The sequence below is a fragment of the Herpailurus yagouaroundi genome, unplaced genomic scaffold (genome assembly GCF_014898765.1).
Source record: "Herpailurus yagouaroundi ecotype Mexico unplaced genomic scaffold, PumYag 182, whole genome shotgun sequence".
NCBI lineage: Eukaryota > Metazoa > Chordata > Mammalia > Carnivora > Felidae > Herpailurus > Herpailurus yagouaroundi.
This window is the reverse complement of record NW_024412413.1, coordinates 51,494,565-51,512,296: the sequence shown is the minus strand read 5'-3', so window position 1 is coordinate 51,512,296 and position 17,732 is coordinate 51,494,565. Positions and strand designations below refer to the sequence as shown.

Sequence of the window (17,732 nt, the reverse complement as noted above, 5' to 3'; positions counted from 1 at the left end):
AAAAAAAAAATAAAGCAAGGCTCAGGGGGCTCTTAATTTCAGCTCAGGTCATGTCTCATGGTTCCTGGGATGGAGCCTGCATGGGGCTCTGGGCTGGCAGCATGGAGCTTCCTTGGGATTCTCTCTCTCCCTCTCTCTGCCCCTTCACCAGGTGCTCGCTCTCTCTCCCTCTCTCAAAGTAAATAAATAAACTTATGTATTAAAACAATAAAAGCAAACTTCAGTACAGTCTGCATATTATGGTCTAATTTCTGTAAAAAGCGGTGCATTTGCCTATATATTTCTGCAGATGCTTAGAATAAAGGACTCGAAGGCTTTACAACGGTTTCCAGTGGTTACTTCTGGAAGGAGACTATGTGGAGTTGGTAGACTGGTAAAGAAGGACTTTTGTACGTTCATGGTTTACTCCAGATAGTTCTGGATTGTTGGAATACTCCACGATTAGATTTTATTCAAGTATAGGCTGTGTACATTATTAAAGGAAATATTTCTTACAGAATTTGCAAACCACTGGGTTAGATCATGGTGCTAATGAAGCCATGCATATCTTCCTTTCTCCTACGTAGGCAAGTTAGTACCACATATAGAAAACGTCTGTTTGTCTGACAAACAATTGCACCCACGAACTCCAGCCAGCTTTCACAAGCACATATGCCATTTGTCACAGTCAGGTCAGGTGAGAGAGTGTGACGGGTTTACTGCCCCCAGCTCGCGGCATATGTCTTATTTGCAGGTTTGTGGCTTTGTCCTTTGTTCATTGTTTTAAACCATACCATACAATTCCTCCATTTACAGGAACACAATTCACTCGTTTTTTGTATGGTCACGGAGTTGTGAAACCATCGCCACAATCAAGTTTTAGAAAATTTTCATCACTTCCAAAAGAAATCTGAGCCTTTTCATCTCTCTCCCCTATCTATCTTCTGTTTTTATAGATTGACCAATTCTGGGCATTTCGTATAAATGGAATCATACCATGCGTGACCTTTTGGTCTGGCTTCTTTCGGTGAACATGATGTTTCCAAGGGTCCTCCAATTTTGCAGCATGATTCAGTACATCATTTCTTTTTATTGCTGAGTAATATTCCATTGTAGGTCTATACTGCATTTTGCTTAACCCATTCATCAGGTGATGGACATTCGTGCTGCTCTCGTGTTTGGGCTATTGTGACTAATGCTGCTATCCACATTCATGCACAAGTTTTGGTGTGGACCTATGTTTTCGTTTCTCTTGGTAACACCCCTAGGAATAGAATTGCTGGGGGGGCGCCTGGGTGGCGCAGTCGGTTAAGCGTCCGACTTCAGCCAGGTCACGATCTCGCGGTCCGTGAGTTTGAGCCCCGCGTCGGGCTCTGGGCTGATGGCTCGGAGCCTGGAGCCTGTTTCCGATTCTGTGTCTCCCTCTCTCTCTGCCCCTCCCCCGTTCATGCTCTGTCTCTCTCTGTCCCAAAAATAATAAATAAACGTTAAAAAAAAAAAACTTAAAAAATAAAAAAATTTAAAAAAAAAAGAATTGCTGGGTCATGCGGTAATTCTACCTGTAATATTTTGAGGAGTGGCCAGACTGTTTTCCAAAGAGATGCTCCCATTTTCCATTCCCACCAGCCATGTATGAGTGTCCCAATTTCTCCATATCCTTGCCCAAATTGCTTTTATCTGTCTTTTTGATCAGAGTCATCCTAGTGGGGGTGAAGTCGTTTCCATTTGTTCTTGTGTCTTTGAGAATGACCAGTTGTATTAATTAGACTTCTGCTGCAGGAGCATTGCATAAGAAAAACAATCTCAAACTTCAGGGACTCCAACCACAAGCATCTATGGGTTTGCATGTCGATTATGGCTCTGCTGGGCTTGGCTGGGCATTCGTTCTGATCTATTTCATGAATACTTATCCTAGGAGTGCTCTTCTCATATGGAAGCCTAGAATCTCAAGCTGCAAGCAGAAATATTCCATGGCGTAAAAATGATGTGATACTTCTCTCAAACCATTGTTAAAAAAAAGATTCATGTTGCTAAATTCAACTTCAGTGGAGCTGCAAGTGAACTTGACCTGCAGTGGCAAAGGGCATGATTGTATTAAGTATGAAAATAAAGAGTTGGAAACAATAACTCAATCTAGTTTGCCATTGAAATTCCTATCTCCAGTTCTACCCACTTTCCTGATTTATAACATGACTTAGCCATTATGGGTTATATATGACTGTATATATATATATTCAGTATGTCCCAAATCTCAGACCCCCTATTCATTTTCCAAGTAACTTTTCCCAACTTCTCCATCTGGACACCACCGCCCAAATTCGGAATTACTAGACATTCAAATAATTAAGAATTAGAGAGCCCTTCTCCCATCAAGCTTTCTTCTGGTTTACATAAAATGCTTCTGGCTTCAGCCCAGTATTTCCCCCACTTTTTTCTTTTTTTTTTAAATTTTTTTTTCAACGTTTTTATTTATTTTTGGGACAGAGAGAGACAGAGCATGAACGGGGGAGGGGCAAAGAGAGAGGGAGACACAGAATCGGAAACAGGCTCCAGGCTCTGAGCCATCAGCCCAGAGCCCGACGCGGGGCTCGAACTCACGGACCGCAAGATCGTGACCTGGCTGAAGTCGGACGCTTAACCGACTGCGCCACCCAGGCACCCCATCCCACTTTTTTCTTAAAACAAAAACAAAAACAAAAACCAATGGACTTTAGAGTAACAACATGCTTTTCCCAGCTGAGGTAAACCCTGTGGTGAAAACCTACTTCTGGAAAAGTTTTGTTTATTTGTCTTTTTTTCTTTCTTTTGTTGTCTAACGTGTGGATATGAGACTAGAGATAGAGGTGACCATACAGACGAAATCCACATGCTAAGAACTGGAGTGCATAATGGAAGAAGGAATAGGGAACACTGGTAACATCATGGAGTTCTGTCCACCTGGCCCGCCCTGTTCTGGAATATTCGTTACATCACCTTCTTGCTGATAAAGCATCAGTGTCTCCACATTATCTATCGAATAATTTAGAAACTTCTAAAAGTGGTAATTAAGATGTTCCCGAATCTTCTCTAAGCTTCTGATCTTTCTTCTCCTGCTTATTCTTTGTTCCCTCAGCCAACCACCCACCCTACATCGATTCTTAGTCCCTCTCTATCCTGTTCTGTGCCCTACCTGGTGGCCCAAATCACTCAGGATTCCTTGCTTGTTGGCTTCTTATTGAGTTTGGCACGAGGAAGCAGAGCAGGGTGAGAAAGAGGTCAGGGTATTTCTTCCCACCCACTCTGTGCTCTTCGGCAACAGTAACACGCCTCCTTGACCTCAGCTCCTAGCAGATAGCGCCCCCTCCAGGGCTCCAACTCTCACTAGGGTCTTGAGAACTATTTCCTTTGCTGACCACTTTAGCTCTAGAGTGGTAATGGTTTCCCAGTATTGCTAGTGTCTGGGTGCCTCAACCTTCCTCGTTTGTACTTAAAACTCTGCCCAATCTCTCTATGCGGTCCTACGGTTAAATGTCTTCAAAAAAAACCCTCTGCAGTGAGTTGCTTCCAGCTGGCATTTGACTAAGGCAGTAAAACCTCTCTTGGTACACGCATTTCAGGTTTGCGTTTCAGCAACTTTTCCCATAATCCTCCCTTTGCTCACAATTCCTTTCTTCTCATCTCTAGGTCTAGCTGTCCTTCAAGACCCTCTCAAGCACCAGGGCTCCCCAGTGGCCTCCCCCCACCCACCCCCTTAATTCCCACACCATAGAAATCTCTTCTTTCCTTGAACTCACTCAGCACACACTCGAGAGCGATTATCTTTTTCTGCTTTAAATTATAGCGACTTATGTACTTGTAACTCTGGCCATTTTTTAGATTCTTTGAAGTCTGAACCCATACCCAGGTCTGGTCTGTTTTTGTTTTTCTCTCTTTGCTTTACGTTTCTCCCTGAACTTTGCCTCCTTCCCCGCAAGTGACTGAAACAAGATTTGGTACCAAATGGGTGTTTTATCATTCTTTTTTTTTTTTTAAGTTTATTTATTTATTTTGAGACGGAGACAGAGACAGAGAGAGAGAGCTCAGGGGAAGGGCAGAGAGAGAGGGAGAGAGAGAGAATCCCAAGCAGGCTCCGCACTGTCAGTGAAGAGCCTGATTCAGGCTCCATCTCACCATTTGTGAGATGCTTAACCCACTGAGCCACCCAGGTGCCCCTATTCATTCTCATGATGATTTGTTGTTGCTTCTTATTACTATTATAACAGGTACCAATTACTAATTTATAACAATATATGCACTACAAAAATTTTGAAAATGATGGCACAGACTAAAATGTTCCTTTGGTGATAATGTAGTTGTTACATTTAAAATTTACATTAGTAAATTAAATTATTTAATTATGTAAATTATTAAATTTACATTGACATTTATTTTTTACATTATTAAATTAAATTATTTAATTATGTAAATTATTAAATTTGCATTTACATTTATTTTTATTTAAAAGTTTTTAGGTGAGGGGTGCCTGGGTGGCTCAGTCAATTGAGCATCCAACTTTGGCTCAGGTCATGATCTCACAGTTTGTGGGTTCCAGCCCCACATCGGGCTCTGTGCTGACAGCTCAGAGCCGGGAGCCTGCTTCAGATTCTGTGTCTCCCTCTCTCTCTGCCCCTAACCCACTTGCATTCCATCTCTGTCTCTCTCTAAAATTAATAAACATAAAAAAAATTTAAAGTTTTTAGGCGATAAACCTGATCTTCTCTCAAAACTTTCCTTGGGTATCAAATGGAAAAAATATCATGTATGGGCAAATATTGGTCTGTAACTGACCCTACCTAACATTTTGAGTTGGAATTGAAATTCTCAACCTACTTTGTAATCCAGTCTTTTAAAAAGCTCTGCTCTGGGAAGTTCTAGAGATTCTTTCTGGGAGTGGGGATAGATTGAGATGCCTTCAGTATGGCTTTCACTTAAAGAAAGGGTTCTGGCCTAATCTCTCCTCCTGCTACTCACGTTACCCACAGTATTCTTCTATTTAGTCACTAAATTTCTGCCTAACCATCACCACTAACTGGGGAACTCACTTGCTATGCAATAATATTAAACAGTATGTTTTCAAATGACCCTAAGTTTAGAAAGTTTAATCTTATATTTGGTTGAAATAGGACTACCCCTCATTCTGCATGAAGTAATAAAGAATGCGTCTAAATTTACTTCATCAAAATGGCAGTACTTTTTATTTTAATTTTTAAACATTTATTATTTTTTTTTGAAAGGGGGAGAGAGAGAGAGAGAGTTTGAGTGGGGGAGGGACAGAGACAGAGGGAGACACAGAATCTGGAGCAGGCTCCAGGCTCCGAGCTGTCAGCACACAGCCTGGCACAGAGCTTGGACTCACAAACCACCAGATCTATGACCTGAGCCAAAGTTGGGCGCTTAACCAACTGAGCCACCCAGGTGCCCCCAAAATAGCAGTACTTTAATGTGGTGATCATACTGACACAAGTCTCTCTTTAGGCTAAAAACCCATTTCCTTCAAATTATCTTCTTATGACATGTTTGGAAAACCCACTTACATTGCATGATTTTTGTCAAAATCCTTCTTCAGGCATGATGCCTAGAACTGAAAGTGATTTTCCTGATGTACACTGACAAGGGAAAAGTATAGTGATAGTATTTCCTTTTCTACTCTAGTTATTTAAAAGCCGGATGCAGGGACCTTGGGGTTCCAATCTGAGTTATAAGGAGCTTATAAATTACCACTCTGTCCTAACACATAAAAAGCCGAACAAACTGGAAAAAAAAAAATCTTAGATGCATAAGAGAAGTGGGATCACAGGGTAAATCACTGTCTCAAAAATTGAAGACAGAGATGAATACAGAGAATCACAAACTTCCAGAGCAGAAACCACAGCCAAGCTAGTACTGGGGTAAGGAAACCTGAACTGTAATTGATTAACTGCTAATGCAATAAGACAAGAAAAGGAAATAAAATGTATATAGGGTGGGAAGGAAAAAATAAAACTATCTTTGTTCACAAAGAAAATTCAAAATAATTTACAAAAAAATTCTGTAACTAATAAGTGATTATAACAAAGTTGTAGATACAAAGTTAATATATAAAAATCAGTTGTTTTCCTGTGTATCAGTAATAAGCAAGTGGAATGTGAAATGCAATCCACTTTACCATTCACATTAGCAACCCTCAAAATGAAATTCTTAGGTATAAATCTAATAAAAAATGTACAAGATCTATATAAGGAAAACGACAAAACTCTGATGAAATATATCAAAGAAGAACTAAACAAATGGAGTGATATTCCATGTTTATGAATAGAAAGACTCAATATAGTCAAGATGTCAGTTCTTCCTACTTTGACTTATAGATTCAGCATAATCCTTATCAAAAGCCCAGCAAACCCCCTGTGGGTTGATCGCTGATTTTAAAATTTATATCATAGGCAAAAGACCCAGAATAGCCAACTCAAAATTGAAGAAGTACAACTGACACTACTCAACTTCAAGTTTTGCTATAATGCTGTAGTAATCAAGACAGTGTGTTATTCACAAAAGAAAAGATAGATAGATCAATGGAACAGAATGGAGAACACAGAAATAGACCCATATAAAAATAGTCAACTGATCTTTGACAGAGGAGAAAAGGAAATATGGAGCAAAGATAGTTTTTTGGTTTTTTTTTAAAACAAATAGTTCTGGAACAATTGGATACCCACATGCAAAGGGAGGCCTTTCAGCTGAGTCAGTCCCATTTAAAGGGCTGTCCTAGAAGTACTTACCAAAGATTTCTGCTTATATTTCATTGAATACCCCAATCTAGAAGGGAGATTGTGAAATGTGGTTTTACAGTTGGGCAATTTGCTATACTCAGCACTGTAGGTGTTCTTTTACAAAACTAGAAAGGCAGAATGGATATGAGGTGGAACCCAGTAATATCTGCTTTTTAATCTTATATGCAATCCTAGGAATTGCTTTTAAGTCACTTTTTCTACCTGTACTGGTATATTTTTCCTCCTTTTGAAATTAATTGATACTTTGTATTCATTTTCTTAAATTGTATTATGGCTTGTTGAGATCTTTTTGAATCTTAATTTAGGCATCAATAGCTAGCCTCTCTTCTACCTTTAGGATATCTGAACATTTGAAAATTTTTCCAGGATGCTGATAAAGAGACTGTCTTTGAAGTTCATGTCAGCACAAAAGAATGCATAACATTTGACCCGTATTTCTTCATTTTTTCACAAGGATGTCATAAAATACTTTATCAAGTGCTTACTTAATTTCAGGTGTTCTGTTTTATTCATATACATACACATATTTATATATATACACACATATAGACACATATTTACTGTAGAATAAAAGAAAGCCATTAAAAGTGGTGTTGTAGAACCACTTGTAGAAGAACCAAATGTAGAAGAACATTCATTGACATAAACATATTCATGATATATTATTTGCATAAAATAGGCTATGAAACAGAATGTGCAGCATGAACCTATATTATTTAAAGTGTAGACGGACTATTCCATTTGCGATAAGAAAAAAGGAAAATAAAAAGAACTGATAACAAAGACATGGATTCTTCTAGAGGCATTACAGAGAATGGTTTTTTTAAATGTAAGACTGAAGGCTAAGAGCCCAGAGAGAAAGACATTGGGGTTATCCAAATGAAAATTGGAGAGAGCTCTCACTAAGGCAGTAACCCTGGAGGTGGAGAGTTGACAGATTCAAGAAATATTTAGAGGGCAGAACTGGAGGGACCTGATGATCACTTGAAGTGGAAAGAGAAAGAGGAGTTAGAGTGATTCCCAGCTAAGCAAATCACTTGTTTAAGATTATTAATCGGGATGAGATAAATGAAAACAGACCAGTTTTAGGGAAACCAAGATGGGCCGGCTTCTATGGTTATGTGACAAACCACCCAAAAATTATGGCTTAAGAATAAAAACAGTAATTATTTTACTGATAAATCTGCAATTGGGGCAGGGTTCAGCAGGGATCTCTCTGATCTATTTTATATCAGCTGGAGGTGGTTTAGATGGAAGGGGTTGGGGAACCTGGAATTGTCTGAATATGTAACCTCCCCCCCTTGTCCCTCCAGTATGATGGCGTTAGGAAGTCTAAGGTACTGAGACAGAGAAATAGGAGAACAAGAGAGAGAAAGAGAGAAAGAGAGGGAAGGAGGGAAAGAGAGAGAGTGAAGGATGGAAACAATGCAAGATGATGTGTTTCCATGCTGGCCATTGCTTCCTTAAAAGCGAAAGAGACAGAGCAGGTGGCGTGGTAGGTTTGGTATAACCACTTGGGACAGCTCTAGACAAACTATGAGTACTTGTGTTTTGGAAACAGCCCATGGGATAGAAAAAGAAGGGAAAGTTTATATGGCCAGATCCCTCTTGTATCAATTTTCTTTTGTTGCACAGACTTCATGACTTAAACACCGTTAAAATACCCATTTATTAGGTTATAGTTTTGTAGGTCAGAAGTCAGGCATAACATGACTGGATTCTCTTTGGTGGTATCACAAGGCTGAAATCAAGGTGTTGGGCTAGAGTCCTTACCAGAAGGCTCTGGGGGAAGATCCCGCTTCCAAACTCATTCTCTTCAGTGGAATTCAGTTCCTTGGGGTTCTACAAAAGAGGTCCCTGTTTCCTTGCTGGCTGGTAGCCAGGATTGTTCTCAGCTCCTGGAGGCTACCCACATTCTTTGCCATGAGTCCTCTCCATGGTCAGAGCAACAATGGCGAGTCAAATCCTTCTTGAGTTCCAATTCTTTTCTTTTTTTTTATTTTTTTTTCAATGTTTATTTATTTTTGGGACAGAGAGAGACAGAGCATGAACGGGGGAGGGGCAGAGAGAGAGGGAGACACAGAATCGGAAACAGGCTCCAGGCTCCGAGCCATCAGCCCAGAGCCCGACGCGGGGCTCGAACTCACGGACCGCGAGATCGTGACCTGGCTGAAGTCGGACGCTTAACCGACTGCGCCACCCAGGCGCCCCTTGAGTTCCAATTCTTAAACTTCCTCTCCTAAAATCAGGTAGAAATAACACTCTGCTTTTAAAGCACACATATCCTTAGGTCAGGCTCACCTGGATAATTTCCTTATCTTAAGGTAAACTGTACCATCTAACATTACCTAATCATGGGAATAAAATCCATCATATGATAGCCCCAGGGATTATGCAGAGCATGTACGCCAAGGGGGCAAGAAGTTTTAGGAGCCATTTTTAACATTCTGCAGGCCATACCTTCTATTCCTAAGTCTGATTTAAAAAAACATATTCTTGGGGCACCTGTGTGGCTCAGTTGGTTGAACGTCCGACTCTTGATTTTGGCTCTGGTCATGATCTCATAGTTCTTGAGTTCGAGCCCCACGTGGGGCTCTGCACTGAAGAGGAGCTTGCTTGGGGTTCTCTCTCTCCCTTCTTTCTCTGCCCCTCCCCCCTCGTTCTCTCTCTCCCTCCCTTTCTCTCAAAACAAATAAACTTAAAAAAAAAAGAAAACTACTTTAAAAGCCCCTATTCTTCTTGCTACCCAAAGTTACCTGATAGTATATCTAGACCAAGATTGTTTGGAGATGACAGTATATTGTCAATAGACAAGAGATGGAAATAAAACTAAAACTATTCTGTTTCTGTTCCACTTCCATGATTTCTGCCAAAAAGGATGTTCTGTGAATCCTAGCACATATCAGTTACTTAATAAGTATTTATTGAATGAACTGTGGATTGGATAAAGGAGAATAAACATTCGTTAAGGGTAAATGGAAGGCTTAACATAATAGGTAAATAGATTTTAAATGAGCACGTAGCTGTTACAAAAGAGATTTTCTCTAGTTGCAGATGAATTGCTTTCCCAAGTCCTGAGAGAATACGAAGTGAGATTAGCGCAAAACCAACTCAACATATATTTGTTGAGTGAGTGACCGAAGGAGTGGACAAATTCATTTTGTTGGATGATTCTCTGTCTATGGGACTAGAAAGCCCGTCCACCTCCCCACTCCCACATTGTTAACCAGCAAAATGTTAGCTTGGCCGCATATATTTTTTCTTGGTGATAATGTAGGAAACTTTTAGAGATTATTCTTCCTACATTTCATTAAACACTGAGCATATTTTAAAAGACACAATCTCTAAAATTATGCGTTTAAGCAGTGCCAATGAGTCCCCGTCAAAACGTTGGAAGTATTTTTCAGAAATATGTGCTTACCTTGCATTATACTGAGCTCCTATATACTATACATGTATATGTACATTTACATGTACATGTATATGTATATGTGTATGTATATGTGTGCACGTGTATAGTATGCATTCTGTTCACTAAATATTAAGTATAATTTTTTCTGTGACCCCAAATAGATTGATTTTCAAAATATCTGGTTATAATAAATCTGTGTAATTACGTATAAAATACATCTATGATTAATTCAGCCAGTCGTAATCTGAGAAAATCCTTAAACTATCCCTTAATTTATGGCTATATTAAACTATAAATATAATGTGATAAAGGGCAAAGTGAGAAACACAATCTCTTCATCGCAGGTGCATCTTCCTTTACTGAAAAGAATTACTAAGATACTTTTATATATGTAATGCTTGTCTCATCTTGGAGCTTATTAAGAGTAACTCTGTCATAGCAATACATTGGTAAGTACCAAAAGTCTATCATAAACTGAAGACTACCTACACATGACTGGTGCTAAAAAGAAGTGTTAGAAATACTACCTGTCCCCATGGCATCTACACATAATTTACATATGAACAAAACACAACTAGAGAACAAGATATCATACATGTCTTAAAGTCTGTTAAAAACTGGAAGAACCCTCAGAGATTATATTGACCTTTCATTTTAGAAACGGGGACACTGAGCTACACAGAGGAGAAAGGATTTCCTGAAGACTGCAGAGCTGGTAAGAAATAGTAAGAAATCGACTTTACTACATATATTTCACTGATTTGTGGTGTCACCAGTATCATATATACAACTAAAATAGAAAAGATCCTGGCTAGTATGTGATAACACACGGCCAAGAGACCCTGAACTTTAAGATATATACCAATTTCCAAAATATTAGGAAGTGGGGAAAACATCTGAATACAACTTTCACACGCATGTACTATATAATTTAAACAGAACTTTTACATGTGATATGATCTATTGTATTGTGTATCTACTGGGTCCACTGGATTGATTTTACCACCCACTGAGGAGCTGACCTGACCCAAACACTAAATCATGTATCAGATAATTAGAAACCTTGTTAACATATACAACCAAAGTGCTAATTGTTCAGTTTGATAGTAGGTGCAGAAGAAAAGAAATAGTTTCACGTGAACAGAAACCACCTGGAAAGTTTTCAAATTAGAAATAAGAGTTTTAACCTTGAACGGATGGGTAAAATATGATGAGGTAAAGAAAGGGAAGCAAACAATTGAGCAGCTTAAACTGGGGTGGGGTGGGGACCCCCAAATGTAATTGTTAAAAAAATTTATTCTTTAAAATATATCCATTTAACTTCAGAAAACTATGACACAATTTTTTAAGGTCTCAAAAACAAATTGTAATGTCTCTTCTACAGAAAATAGACACAAACTTGAAAAAAATTAAATATAGCTTCCAAGAATTAAAATATATAAAACTGAGTTACATAAAATGTGATGCAGCATTTGTTTTGTAGCCTTGTTATAAATTCAAAAGGGGTCAAATAGTCTGATAGTGAAGTGATGGTGGCCTGAAAACAAGTGGCCGGACATTCTCTCACCCCCCCCCCCCGGTTTTTTTTTGGGCGTTTCTTAGAGCCAAGGATTAATGCAAAAATAACATTTTGGGATTTCCTTCTTGCCGGCTGTGTGCATACGAAAGAAAAATCCGCAGATATAACGTACCCAGTATAAAACTGGCTGGCTGAAACCATCAGTGATATCTTTTACCTTCATCCTCAGAATTCCATCTCCAGTCCTTGCAAAAGCAAGCCAACAGAAACCTAGAAGCCCGTTTTGTACGTGTAAGTAAAATGCGCACACCACAGTGCAAGTGTGATCACATTAAAAAATGTGCCCACTTGGCAGTTAGGAGATGTCACTGCAATCGTTAGTACGTGAAATTTCAATCCCTTTGATGAAGATACTATCTTTCAGCGAAGCCCCGGCAGAAAACCTTTGGTTCCTGTTAGACCCCTCCCTCCCTAGTCAACTGCTGGGCTCCATCCGGAGGGAAGGAGGCTCTCTCTCTCCACCACAGCTAAGCGTTCCCAGACCCAGGAGAAACGCTGGGTTTCTGCAGGGCACTCAACGTGCGGCTAAGTGTCCCAGCTCTGCAAAGGGCAGCTGGAAACGGATTTAAAATGGCAACGTTGACCAATCAGCGCCGCCGCGCCGAAGCAGACATTTACACGCGCCTCCTCCACAGGCACTGCGGACCCTGGCTGTGTCTAACTCCCTGCTTAAGGCTGGAAAGTAGGCTTTTTTTTTTTTTTTTTTTTAATTTCACGGTGGTCTGTATTGGGAGGAAGAAAATTTCTTCCTCGGCTGAAAGTTTTTATTTTGGAATTGGCCCAAAATAATTTTGGGCGTGATGTGTGAGAATCTGAACCTAATTTTTTTTCAGAGTTTTTTGTTATTCAAGGATGAAAAGAGGTACATTTTTAAATGCACTCCACCTTTTTAAAACGGACTGTGGTCATTACAGTGTTCACATAACTCAGAAACAGCCCAAGCAATAAAATTAGGACTTGGCAGAAAGGGAGTTCCTAGGGAAAAGGTTAAATCAAGGTAAATTAAAGGGACAGTTGGACAATTGGCTCGATTGTGATGTTTAGGAAGCTATGGGGTTCCCGCATGGGGCAACCCCTCTACCCTGCATTGGAGCCCGGGTGCGTAGCGCCAGACCCAAGGGCGGGGGAGACTTCGCGTGGTCTCTAGTCTTTTCCGGAGAAAAAAAGCTCAGCGTAGGGGCTGGCGCGCTCCGTGTGCCCGTGTGCACATTGTATGCACGTGTGCATGTGTCTGCGAATGCGCACGCATATCTGCGTGCATGTAGCGGCGCGTGTTTGTGTACGTGTGTGCTCATGCATGGATGTGCCCGTTCGAGTGTGCATATGTGGATCTGTGTGCATGTCTGTGTGTGCGCGCTTCGGGTCCTGCAGTCTGTGATGAGGGTATTCCCAGGCAGAGCAAGGCTGCGGGGGGCCCGTCCCTACTCCTCCTCCGTTTCTTCCCACTCACAGGGAACTGGAACTCTGCCGCGCGTGCAGCTAGACGCTTCCTGCAGAGTGTTGGCTCCGCGTCGTGGAGGTGCAGGTAAAGGCCAAGCCCCTAAACGCGGCTCCGGGGCGGTCACGTTCCCGTGCCTTACTAGGACAACCGCCCAGGGGCGACCTCGGGCGGCTGGCGGGACGAAGCCGGCGGCGAGCCGTCCCGGGATCCCCGGCCTGTCCCTTTAACCCCGCCGCCGGGCGGGAGCACGTGAGCGGGGCTTCGGGTGGCACCCGGGCGCCGCCGCCGCCGAAGCAGTTGTATTTCGAACGCTGCCTCTGGCCCGCGGCCAGGCGCCTTGGCTCGGCGGTCCGCCTGGCCTCCCTCCTCCTCATACGTTTCCTCCGGCGCAGCCCCCTCCCCTTTATCCGCCCACGATTAGAGGTGGGCACTCCCCCCGAACCCCGCCGCCCCCTCCCCAAGCACACACACACTCATCCCACTAGAATCCTGGGGCAGGAACTCAGAAAACTTCCAGCCCGGGCAGCGCGCGCTTGGTACAGGACGCAGGAGCGAGCAGCCCGTCCCCCTCCGACTCTCCGGTGCCGCTGCCGCCTGCTCCCGCCACCCGAGGAGGCGCGGTGCCACCCACTGCTCCGTCCTTTGCCCGCGCTCAGTGCCCGACCCGATCCCGGCAGAATCTCCCCATCCTCCTTTTGCTTTCCGACTGCCCAAGGCGCTATTTGTTTTCTCTCTCTCTCTCTCTCTTTCTTGCTCTGTGAGCGCGGAGCGGGGGGGAAGAGGAGGAGGAATTCTTTCCCCGCCTAACATTTCAAGGGACACAATCCACTCCAAGTCTCTTCCATTTCCAAGCCGCTTCCGAAGTGCTACCGGTGACCGCAACTGCTGATCCCAAACCAAGAGGGGAGCCTCCCGACTTCGAACCCTCTTTTCCTTCTCCGCTCTCCTCCTCCTCTCGCTACCTCCACCTCCACCTCCACCTCCGGCACCCACCCACCGCTGCCGCCGCCACCAGCAGCGCCTCCTTCTCCTCCTCCTCCGCCCCTCTTCTCTCTTTTTGGCAGCCGCTGGACGTCCGGTGTTGATGGTGGCAGCGGCGGCAGCCTGAGCAGCAGCAGCCTGAGCAGCACGCCAGCTCTCGCCCACCCTGCCACATTCTCCGGTCCCATCACCCGATCTCCCGAAAGGTGCTGGGCACATTTGGGGCGGCGGAGGCGAAGCGGCTGCGGCGGCGGTAGCGGCGGCGGCGGCAGCGGTAGCGGCGGCGGCGGCGGCGGCGGCGGCGGCGGCGGCGGGAGGCAGGATGAGCGCACGCGGAGAAGGCGCCGGGCAGCCGTCCACTTCAGCCCAGGGACAACCTGCCGCCCCGGCGCCTCAGAAGAGAGGACGCGGCCGACCCAGGAAGCAACAGCAAGTCAGTACGCGGGCGGGGTGGGGGCACCAGCCCACCTCCGCTCCCTGGGCGAGGGCCCCGCGAAGCGCGGCGACCCGAGCGCGGGAGCCCAGTGGCGGCGGCCGCCGCACGCTGCCGGCCGGCCGTGGGGGCGGGCTGCGGCGTCCTCCGCGCGAATGCGCCGCTGAGCCCCGGGGCGCCCGCGCTCCTCGGGGCGGGGAGGTGGGGAACCGCGGCAGGCGGCGGGAGGTGGGGTCGGGCGAAGCGCGTCCTCGGACTTTCGCTATTGTGCACGGCCCCGAGTGGCGCGATGTCTCCTGGTGACGAAGCGGCCGGGGTCCCACAGCCCAGGGCTCGCCGGGCACTTTCCAAGCCGCTTTACAGTTGCCGAGGTGGGGGCGGGTGGGCGGTGGGGGTGGGGGTGCAGGGGTGCTCTGGCGGGTCAGGGGCGGAGGAGCTGAAGTCCCGGGGGCCGGAGGCTAGTTCTCCCGCCAACCGGCTTTGCTCGCGGGCCGGGGACTGGCGCGCCGCAGCCGCCCCCTTAGCGTCCTCCCCAAGTTCTCGGTGGCCCGGGAATCGCTCCCTCCCGACAAAGAACTCTTTGGCCCTCCCGGTTCTCTTGGAGCTCTTTAAATGCGGCGCGGCGGCCGCTGCCGCGGAGGTGTCCCTGGGAAGGGGCTACGGGAGAGCCCGGGTCCTCACCGGACGGGATTAACTCATTTGGCCAAGGGCGCGGTGGAAAGTAGTGTCCGAGAGTGTGTACGGTAGCTAGGTCACTTCCTCGCAAGGCGCCCAGTCTCCCTTTGGCCCCTGGATCCCGCGCTTCCGAGCTGCAGACATTAAATGTACTTCTCCAGGGCGACTGGCTGGGGGTTGGGAGGGGACGATCGAGGGGCGCCCGGGACCCCGCGGAGTGGAGGGTTTTGTCTGCGGATGCAACCAATTAAGCGTGCAGCCGGCGCTTGCAGAGCTGCGCGCAGCGCCCAGCGCGGGGGGTTTTGTTCGCTGCAATTTCCAAGCCTCGGCGGGCAGAGCTGGAGCGGGACATGTCTATTGAGAACATTTAAACTCGGCTTCCGCGGGCTTTAAAACTTCTCCTGCGTTCCTTAGCCTTAAAGCTCTTCCTTCACGGCAAATAGGCCTATTAGAAAATAATCCTGGAGTCCCAAAGCTGCCCGAGAGCAAGGTAGGGGGAAATTGAACAATGTATGCTTGCCTGAGCATTTTAGAAAAACTGAAAGGGTTGTACCTTTTTGAAATCATCAAAGGAAACAAGCCAATCTAGAAGCCCTGAGTTTTCCCGCTTTGCCCAAGCGACACTTTAAACCGGGTGAGGATCCTGTTTTACACCTCCCAGGAAGTCTCTGCCCTTCCCCCCCCCCCCTTGTTTCCCACCCGCCACCCAGCTCCCTCTGACTCTATCTCCCATCTCCAAAAAATAATCCAAAAGAAATTGCAGTGGGTTCTGGAGGTGATTGGAGGTTTTACCTTTGAGTTAAGGCAGAGTTCACAAAGAAAGAAAAATGTGTCTCCGGTGTGTTTGCTCCGGATGTGCCCACTGGCGTTAGTGGTCCCACAGAAGCTTGCAGGGAACCGTCCCCAGATTCTCTAAACAGGATGCGAATTTTCGTTGAAGACTTTCATGCGTTTTAAGTTAATTAGTCCCATTTAATCACCGAATCTGAATGAAATGTAAATTGATGATTCACTGGATAAATATTTAGGATCTGGAATATTAATCACCGCATTCTCTTAACCACTTGAGTATTTACTACTTGGCATAGAAGCCATTTAAAGTTTTGCTAAACCTATTGATAGTTTCAATTTCTCCCTCCCAGACACTTCCAGTCTTCCTCATTTTTCCCCTCTTTTAGTTTTCTCCAGTCCACCCCTTCCATAAGAGTTTTCTGCAAAGCAACTTTTGGAGAAAATGTTTATTTTTGTCAAAAGATATTTAAATGTAGACTGGAGACCATGCCTCCAACTCCAAAAGGAAGTGGAGAATTGAAGCAATTATCTAGATAATTCAAGCAAAACCTCCCACAACAGATTTACCATAATTATTTGGAAATTTTAGGGGGGAACGGAGCTATTTTGAGTTGAAGATCTTGGATAATTGTTCCAGTGCTTCACTCAATGTGTTGATTGAGTCACAATTGATCTGCAATGCGGATATACAGAGATGATTAAAAACCATCTTTTCAATATGGAAGATCGTTGAAATACTTACGCTGTTAGCTTCATACTTCTGTTGTTTGAAATCCTAGCACAACGGATAGTAGCATTCGTATAAAATATTTGTAAGTTGCCAAATGCATGACCATTCAAATTTTACACCTTAAAAACGTGTAACTTTCTCTCTAGAACCTGCAACCTTGTCGGCCTTTGTTACCTTCTGGAGTTGAAGCAGACCCTACTTTTCACAGGCAAAACAGAATTTCCTTTTTGAACCCTTGGATTAAAAGTAGAGTTATTTCCTCTTTCTGTAAACTCAGTACCATCATCATTCCATTTATGCTCTTGCTGAATGTGTTCCAACAGTGCTTTTGAGCAGCACGTGCAGAAAATATAACTCTAGAGTCAGGGTCAATTTCTTTCAGACATTCTTCCACAACAGCATTTTTTCCCCCCCACACTTAGGAGCCAGCCGGTGAGCCCTCTCCTAAGAGACCCAGGGGAAGACCCAAAGGCAGCAAAAACAAGAGTCCCTCCAAAGCAGCTCAAAAGGTGAGATTTCTCAAGTCAAGTCTCTCCACCTTCTCCATGACCACATGAGCTTCCCTGTAATTTTCCCATTCTAGATGCAAGCCTAAGGATTTGTCCCAACTGGGTAACCCAAGACTCATCTTCCAACTGTGCTATTTCTCAGCAGAGTTCGATTTCTAAGCAATTGCTTAGCATAAAAAGTTTATGAAGATGCTGTTCTTAACAATTACCAAAGAATACGAAGCTCAAAACAGGGGTGAGAGGGTGCTGAGGGGGAGTGGAGAAAGACAGTTAAGATTTGCACCAGCTGTGAAATAGTTAAAAATAAATCAGAACTATAGGATTTGCTTGGGGGTGATGTTTGCAATTTCCTTCAAAAATAAAGATGAATTTACTTTGTGCTCATTTACATGATTACTGCAAAACCAAATCCTTCT

General features: G+C 44.3%; 1 protein-coding gene across 2 annotated transcripts in view; it reads left to right on the top strand.

Annotated features, from left to right (window-relative positions):
- Positions 1–14,196: 14,196 nt before the first annotated feature.
- HMGA2 (high mobility group AT-hook 2) overlaps positions 14,197–17,732 on the top strand; it is a 142,050-nt gene continuing 138,514 nt past the window's right edge. For both annotated transcript variants that reach the window (XM_040491497.1, XM_040491496.1), the window contains exons 1-2: positions 14,197–14,610; positions 17,230–17,316. In XM_040491497.1, the coding sequence (XP_040347431.1) occupies positions 14,500–14,610; positions 17,230–17,316 (198 nt within the window). In that variant the 5' untranslated portion in view covers positions 14,197–14,499. The remainder of the gene's footprint in view (positions 14,611–17,229; positions 17,317–17,732) is intronic.